At 33.1% G+C, this 8,315-nt stretch overlaps 2 protein-coding genes across 8 annotated transcripts in view; both read left to right on the forward strand.

Annotated features, from left to right (window-relative positions):
* On the forward strand, window positions 1,956–5,153 carry LOC107624461. 7 transcript variants are annotated; one of them, XR_001616905.2, is made up of 8 exons: window positions 1,957–2,775; window positions 2,929–2,971; window positions 3,343–3,408; window positions 3,622–3,710; window positions 3,792–3,870; window positions 3,977–4,144; window positions 4,251–4,522; window positions 4,825–5,153. XR_001616905.2 is itself a non-coding variant. In XM_016326952.2 (8 exons), the coding sequence occupies exons 3-8, from the start codon at window positions 3,365–3,367 to the stop codon at window positions 4,893–4,895; spliced, it is 492 nt and encodes a 163-aa protein (XP_016182438.1). In that variant the 5' UTR covers window positions 1,959–2,775; window positions 2,929–2,971; window positions 3,343–3,364; the 3' UTR covers window positions 4,896–5,153. The 7 variants fall into 7 exon arrangements, 4 of the variants coding, with proteins under 4 accessions (XP_016182438.1, XP_020969240.1, XP_020969241.1 ...); XR_001616906.2 differs by having other exon boundaries at window positions 1,959–2,775; window positions 4,023–4,144; XM_016326952.2 differs by lacking the exon at window positions 3,792–3,870 and having other exon boundaries at window positions 1,959–2,775; window positions 4,023–4,144; window positions 4,251–4,270; window positions 4,377–4,522.
* The window catches only part of LOC107621800 (carotenoid 9,10(9',10')-cleavage dioxygenase 1), an 8,426-nt gene continuing 7,231 nt past the window's right edge, over window positions 7,121–8,315 (forward strand). The window contains exons 1-3 of the mRNA XM_016323796.2: window positions 7,121–7,313; window positions 7,445–7,567; window positions 8,029–8,134. Of these exons, the coding sequence (XP_016179282.2) occupies window positions 7,185–7,313; window positions 7,445–7,567; window positions 8,029–8,134 (358 nt within the window). The 5' untranslated portion in view covers window positions 7,121–7,184. The remainder of the gene's footprint in view (window positions 7,314–7,444; window positions 7,568–8,028; window positions 8,135–8,315) is intronic.

Here is an 8,315-nt window from a genome sequence, read left to right on the forward strand (position 1 = left end):
ATCATACTATTTTTTTAAAGAATAACCAACTGGTTGCAACTTGTAAACGCCCAAAATTTAAATAAGGCCAACAAGCATATTATGAACCGCTTTGATGGGAGAGTTTAGACTAATAGAGCATCTACTGCGCTGGAATTCTTTTTATTTATTTATTTATTAATTACGGCATGTGGATTTTGGAGCACATGCATGCATAAATCAAAGTTATTATATAGTAATTGATAATCAAATTGAATTGGTATGATGATTAGTTTATAGAGAATACTTTAATAAGGATATTAAAAATATTTTTTTAAGACGTTTACATGTGTCATGTTATTATTAGATATTTTTATTAAATTAGTTAATAATTAATTTTTTGATAAATCAGAACAAAATCGGTTATTATAGCAATAATAATAAATCCAATTGTTTATATTATAATTATTAGACCCGATTTGATTCAATTGAATTACACAATCTAAACCGAATATCTTTAAACTTTTTAATAAAATGACAAATATATCTCTGATTTTTTGTTTTGTAGACATTTAAATCCCTAAAAATTTAAAAATATAATTAAATTTCTAAAAAAATGGATTTATTGTTATTGTTATAAAAAAATCGGTTTTATTTTAATTTGCTAAGAAATAAAAAATAACCGATTCATTAATATGTCCAACAATAATGCGAAACGTAAGCGTCTTTACAAAAAGACGTTTTAAGCGTCTTTATGGAAGCGTCACCCTTAGTTTATTAGTCTGATTAGTAAATATTGGAGGTTTGAATCTCATTTTGTGTATACATTAATTTATTGATCAGTAATAAATCTTTAAATAAAATATCAGAGAGTAAATAAAAAATTTAAGCGCGGACAAATTTACCTATAAAACAATAAAACTAATGCTGTACTCATAAAAGATAGGTTTCAATTGACAAAATTAATCAAAACCTAAAAATATTCAAAATTTCTAAATTACTCCTTCTTTACCAAACCCAATTTCACAACATCTCTTCCTCTTCTTCTTCCACTACTACACTCACCTTCAACTTGACAAGTCCAATTTTATCGTCCTCCATAAACTCACCCACCACTCCTCCCACCTTCATCGCCTCCATCTTCTACTCTGGCAACTCCCTCAAGCGCAATGTCACACCTTTTGCAGTGAGTGTTGTTGAGCGGATCGAGTATGATCCCAATCGCTTCTCCAGCATCCCTTCGTCTGATGGATCGAAGAAATCCGCTGCGGTGTCATGCTAGAGAAAGCCCTTGCTCAACTGTCGCGCAAATCGCTCCAGATTGATAACTCCACTGAAGGCAATAATAATATCCGCGGTGTGTTCGCGTTCAATTCGATGCTGCCTCCGCAGCATGCTGGTTCATCATCCAAGAACATATTCTTGTCGACATTCTCACTGAAGGAAAAAGCAGCTTTTGTTTTTGCATTTGGATTCGAATTGCTTTACCTCATGTTGCCGAGGATTGCGGTGGCTGCATCAAGAGCATTGTTCTTCGCGCCACGAGCGACAAGAGATCAGAGGAGACAACGATGCAGGTTTGGAACTGGAAGAAGCTAAGAACAACGATGTGGTGACAAAGGGGTCAAAAAGAATAGACTCAATAGAGTTCATTGGTGGTGGTGTTAGAAGTGGGTGTCACCGTGAGTGAAAGGGAAAAAAATTGTGGACTTGGATGGGAGTGATAGTGAAATACTAGAGAGAGCACTACAAAAAAATGATATAAAATGGCATTAATGTTATGGGGGTTCTATAAAAACGCCCTAATTTTTTAATATTATGTCGTTTCTTATTGTTGCCGTAATTAATTTGTAATTAACAGCGGTTGTTTTGGATTCTGGCGGTTTTAAAACGCTATTATCAACTTGTATAAAATGCTAAACCCTAAATTAACCCACTACAAAAAAATATGATTAAAATGGCATTAATATTAAGGCATTGTTACTTAACTGCCGTATTGTTGGTTCATTTTAACATTTCTCTCTTATGCCATAATATTCTTGCTAAAAGCGCTACATTTTGGCGTTTATACCCGCCACTGCAATTGTTTTAATGTTTTTTTTAGTTTTTTTTTTTTTATAAAACTATAAGAGAATATGAGAGTAAAAGCAAGTGATGCTTTTCATCATCATACGAGAGTGAGAGTATACGAAACCCTAACAATTGCCGTTGTTCATCTCCACACGACGAAGCCATTGTTGTTGATCTAGTTTTCTAGTTTTGATATGAGGGTTTGCGTCGCGATTCATCTTCGCACTGCTGCAAGTGACGTTGTTATTGCTGCGTACGATTGAACTTCTGTGATCTGGTTCTTCAACTTCGATCCGAAGTTTGCCACCGCCACAAGCGGCGCTGTTGTTGCTGGCCTCCAATTGTGCTTCTGCGATTTGGTTTTGCTATTTTGTGAATTATTAATTATTAATTTGATCTACTTTATCTTTTGATTTTTCCTTCTTCTTCATACTTTTAGATCTAGTTCATGCTCTAATAGGAAGAAACAGAGAATGCCTGTTCTTTTTCCTTGTTGTGTATTTTTACTTTGATTGATCTTCTGCGTTAATAATTTCAGAGAATAATGGAGGTTGATATGCTCTCTGCTTTTGAACTATTCTCCTTCGGAGATTTTTGATTAACGTCCTCCTCAGATTACTCGCAACTCTCTCCCAATGTCGATCCTCACGCGCCTTCACGCGCTGCTCTCAGAGTTCAAAAGGTTTACCGCAGCTACCGTACTCGCCGCCGCTTGGCCGATTCCGCTGTCGTCGCCGAAGAGCTCTGGTGCGGTGGTGCCTCCTCAACCTCAATCTATCAATTCTCAATTTTCATTCCTTCATGCAACTCATTCTCAAACCTCTTAAAAAAAAATCAAATTTTTTATTTTAATTATTATTATTTTTGTTTGAATTTTCATTCCTTCAATTTGCCTGAAAGCGCTGCTTCTCGCTGGAGCCGTGTTCGTCTCAATGCTTCCAAGGTTTTCATTCAACACTCTTCTCTATCTAAAACTGAGTCTGAAAAATGAAGCCTTTGATTAAGTGTTTGTTTTGTTTCATTTTTTGCCGTATTTAATATACTGTGTTTTGTTTCTGTTACGTGATTATGTTTTATGTATATGTATATATGTGTATAATACTATAATGTAACACTAACATGATCAATAGTACTTAATAGTGATGAGATGTGTGTATAAGAATACTTGGAGTTGTACGGTATATATACCATGCTATACGGATATTTATCATTGATTATTGATTATGGTTTTGGAAAAATGAATTGAAGGACCAAGTTTTGAGCTTGATTCTGAAGAAAAATATGGACCCTTTTTTCTTTGTTTTCTTTTGACAGGTGGGTAAAGGTTTGTCCTTAGATGCCCAAGCTCAAAAGTTGGCTTTTCAGCACTGGATTGAAGCTGTGAGTTATGCAATACTCTCCCTATTTTTTTATTTTTTTATTTTATTTTATTGCTGTTATAGTAGGGTGTAGTGGTTGTAATAGTCATTTATTTATTTATTTAATTGATAATTCTATGTTACTTAAGTTAGTTTGACCAACATGCTCTTATTAGTATATTTTTTAATTCTAATTAATTAATTAATTAACTAGTGTTAATTATTTGAACTGTAGATTGATCCACGCCATCGTTATGGACACAACTTGCATTACTATTATGAAGAATGGTGTAAAACGGATTCTAGTTAACCATTCTTCTATTGGTGAGACTTATTTATTTATTTACCATTTTTTTGTCAATTTATTTTTTTCTCTTCAAGGAAAGCCCTTTACTATTTTCTCAGAGATTCGGCTGAAACCATAGTGGGTTGGTTGGTTTAGTTTGGACTCACATTGCAAATCATCTTGTACATTGAATTATTTGTAAGTGCTGAATTGCATACACTTCTTTTTCTTCTTTCTGGTTTTCATACAAAAACTGTATATTACTCTGCACTATTGGGTGTGAAATCTTGTTTCGTGATTGTAGTCATATTGTGTGGAATTTATCATCATGAAAGGAGATAACCTTACAGGGCTGTTTCCTGGATCATCATTGGATATTGGAAGCCTCCACTTGGACTCCAAACAATTGTCTCAAATAACATTGAACCTGCCTGCTAATGCATTTGCTTCCAAAATTATCCTGTGGATAATAGTAAGAGTTTTATTTTTCTTTTTCTTTTTTTTTAAAGAGGGTTTTTAGTTTTCTTTCTAAACTTCTAATGAATTTCTACTTTATTGTATTTTCATTTCTCTTTTAGGTACTTAGCCCCTTCACCAAATATCCTTATTTTTAGCCACATGCTAATACTTATCTATGAAAGTAGAGCAAGGCTTGTTCATGTTCATGGAACTTTTTTAGACTAAATTTTCTTAATTTTAAACAAATATGCTTTGACCACGAACCCGCTTGCAAGGAGTCTGGAGGAGTTGCTACCCCATAGAATTTCAAGTACCACTTGGTGTTTCATGCCGCTCAGAACAATATTGGTTATGGCTACACTTTTAACTGCTTTTCTAATTCCTTATTTTGGTAAGTCCTAGGCTTTGTCTGTGTAAGGACGAAGTATAATAAGTTAATAAACTTCTATTGTATAGCTAATGTACTTCCACTAAATCTTGAGCAGTGTTACATCATCAGGAAAAATTCAATTTTTTATACAAAACAATATTTCTCAGTGGATGAAAGAAAGTAGTTATACTCGCTTACTCACTTTATGCTTGGAATTAATGTTTGAGGTTTTCTTAATCAATAACTAATAACTAATAGTAAGCATGCATCTGTTTGAGATTCTTTTAATCAATACTATGTGATCATGTTTGGAATTAATGTAGATGAGGGCCAAAAGGGCAGTTGTTGTTATGCTTGCAAGATCAAAAGAAAGTGTAAAGATAGAAGATATTAACATGACTGAGGAGGAAAGAACTGAGAAAGAACAGAAGGAGCTTATGCCTTTACTCACGGGCGAAAAATTGAAGTCTTATCAGCTGAAAGGTGTAAAGTTGTTGATTTCACTGCAAAATAATATGTATTAAGAGTTATATATTAAGACTTTCAATACTTTATTTGTATAGGAGTTATTATTTTTTATTTTCAATACTAAAATATTATATATTATGTTTAATTTTTTTTGTGAGTTATGTAATATTTTGTTGATGAGTGATATGATTTTTTATTATTGTGAAATTTTAAGCAAAAAAATTATATGTTTAACACGATAAAAATTATTTTTTAAACGATAAAACAAATTACTTTTATCCAGTAAAAAGGGCAATTTGTAACTGTCATTTTAAATAACATGAAATGTCATTTTAACCTGGTAAAAACGGCAGTTTCAAATGCCATTTTAACCCAAAAATGATACTGTCAGGATAAAAACGGCGGTTCAAAAATGCCATTTTAACCAATGAAAAGTCACTCTGTTAGGGTAAAAATGGCGGTTCAAAAACGCCGTTTTAACCAATCAAAACGCCACTCTGTCAGGGTAATAATGGCGGTTCAAACCGCCATTTTAACCTATCAAAAAACCGCCGTTTTAACCCAGAAAAAACGGCAGTTTGAACCGCCATTTTAACCAACAAAAAATGCCATTTTATCTGGAAATAACGGCGGTTTTAACCGCCGTTTTAACCCAACTCAAAAACCGCCGTTTTAACCAGATAATTGTGGCGGTTTTTTAAAAACCGCCGTAATAACCAAATGGTGCTTCAAATTATGGCGATTTTTTTAGCGCCGTTCAAGGTAATAATGGCGGTTCAAACCGCCGTAATAACCTTAAAAAACCGCCGTAATTACCAAGTTTTTTTGTAGTGACCCCTCCTCATTCCCACTTTGAAACGCTGCCACTGTAAGAGAAATCTTAAAGCTATGCCACTACAATCTCCTCTGTCATGATCTCTCCTCCGGCGACAATCCTCTCTAGCGACGACCTCCTCCGGCGAAGTCTCCTCCAGCGGTGACCTCTTCTTGCAACGTCTTCTCCAATGGCGATCTCCTCCTGCGATGATCTCCTCCTGCCAGCGGCGTCTCCTCCAGCGACGGTCTCCTCCGGCAACGTCTCCTCTAGCGGCAACCTCCTTCTGCGACGTCTTCTCCAGTGACGGTCTCCTTCGGCGACATCTCCTCCTGCGACGTCTCTTTCAGCGACTTCTTCTCCTGCGGCGATCTCTTCCTGCGGCGTTCTCCTGCGCCAGCAATCTCGTCTATCGAGCTATTGAACTGCGAGTTTCTCCTCCGGCAGACTCACAAGTAGGTTCTTCTCCCTATTTTCCTTTATTCTCTTGAAAATATTTCATTCTAATCGATTCTCTTAGGCTTGTCTTAGATTAGATCAACAAATTTAATTAATTTGGTTTGAATCTCAGCATAGTACTCAAAATGTTTGTTGTTCTTTATTCTCAGCATGTATATGCTCTATTTTGTTGTTCAATTTCCATAAAAGAAAAGAGAAAAACACTCTATAAATTGATTGAAAGAGATTGATGATGAAACCAAACACAATCTCAACTATTTCAAAATTGACTGTAACTAAATTGTTTCATCATCATTTTTTCATTGCTGTTTTAGTGTGGCTCTACTAGTGTCAGATGAGTTAAAACTTGAAAAGGTGATTAATTAGACTATTGAATTTATGTGTTCTGTGTCAAATATCAAATATGTGACACTTTCTAATTTTGGGAGTGAAAGAAATTAGAAGTTACCGAATTAATAATTATCATACTTGCAGAACTTTAACAACTATTTCAGGCTTTAATATGTGTTTCGCATATCAGAATACTCGAAAATGCTCTTATAAACCGGCTGCAATATCCTCAACAAACTGATAGAGAAATAAACCCCAACTACTCGAGTAATTTAAAAATTTTAAGTATTTTTTAAGTTTTGGTTATTTTTGTCAATTAGAATATATTTATGATAGATACAATCTTAATTTTGTTTTTCATAATAAATTTGTTAATGTTTAAACTTTTCATGGTTAAAATTAATTATTTATTTATTATTAAATAAAATAAATTTTAATTTATTTTTTTGTCTTTTTAATATTATCTGATATATTTTCTTTATCTTTCTAATATTGCCGAATATATATATATGATTTGTTCTGTGCAGCATATTATATATTACCTCTATCTAAGCATAAACAACCGATTTTGGTTTGCTTTGCTTTCCTTATTAGCTTGACGATTTGAATTCCATGGCGACTTCTTCTTTTTATAAACCATTATTTCTGGTAAAGTGCTCCATCGAGAAAAGACCTTCCTATGTCTCACACAAAAATTCTCATCATAATCACTTCAATATACCAATTGCTTCTGCTTTTAAGGTAATAAGAATTAAGTTCTATCCCCACATATATACACTTCTTCATTTAATTTAATTTATTTTCAGAAGTTGAAGAAGGTAATTAAGTATTAATAATTAGTATTTTGTTGAATTCATCACTGATGAGAGCAGAAAATGACGATGATTGGTTTGCCGGAATTCCCAAAAATTGTGGCAACTTCTGCTGTTAGATTGGTTGATGCTTTTGTGGATTCATTCTTTGAATTCATTGATCAGCCATTGCTTCCATCTCAGGTACCTTCCTTTAATTTGCATCCATTTTTTTTTTTAATGTTAAGTTACAGCTTCAACCTAAACGAGGAGAAGAGTTTTATGAGTGACTTATATATTACTTACATATCACTTTTGGCATTTCCATTAAGATTACATAATCATCCCATAAATTTCTAACATGTAAAAAGACAAAGTATTATAATATAAATATAAAACAGAATAAAGAAATCATATTTTTTATTCTTTTATGACATTGAAATCAGACTTTAATGTTCAGTACATAGTCAAAATATTTTCACATCTAAATTGACAAAGACTTCCACATCAATACAACAAATAATTTTAGTTACGTCAATCTTATCTTTTTATAACTTATTAGTATATTTTAACATAAGTCAGTCTATTAATAACAAATTCTTATCCCAAAATTCATGCACAATTATACAAATTATTAATTGTTACGCCAAATAATTGAGAAGCAGAATAACTTTGCTCCCGTGGAGGAGTTGGGAGAAACAATGGTTGTGACTAACAACATCGATGGCCATATTCCGAATGGTTTTCCTGAGGGTGTCTACATCAGAAATGGTAATAACTAATAACCAATACCCTTCTTTTTTTATTTTATTTATACACATTCTATCTTTTTTTTGAACCAAAAAATTCAATAAAGCAAAGTGGAACAATTAGAATACATAGAGTATATAAAATTACTAGTCAAATAAATATAAATTAATTTAAAATTATCTTTGATATTATCATCAATAAT

This window comes from Arachis ipaensis, chromosome B10, assembly GCF_000816755.2.
Source record: "Arachis ipaensis cultivar K30076 chromosome B10, Araip1.1, whole genome shotgun sequence".
Taxonomy (NCBI): domain Eukaryota; kingdom Viridiplantae; phylum Streptophyta; class Magnoliopsida; order Fabales; family Fabaceae; genus Arachis; species Arachis ipaensis.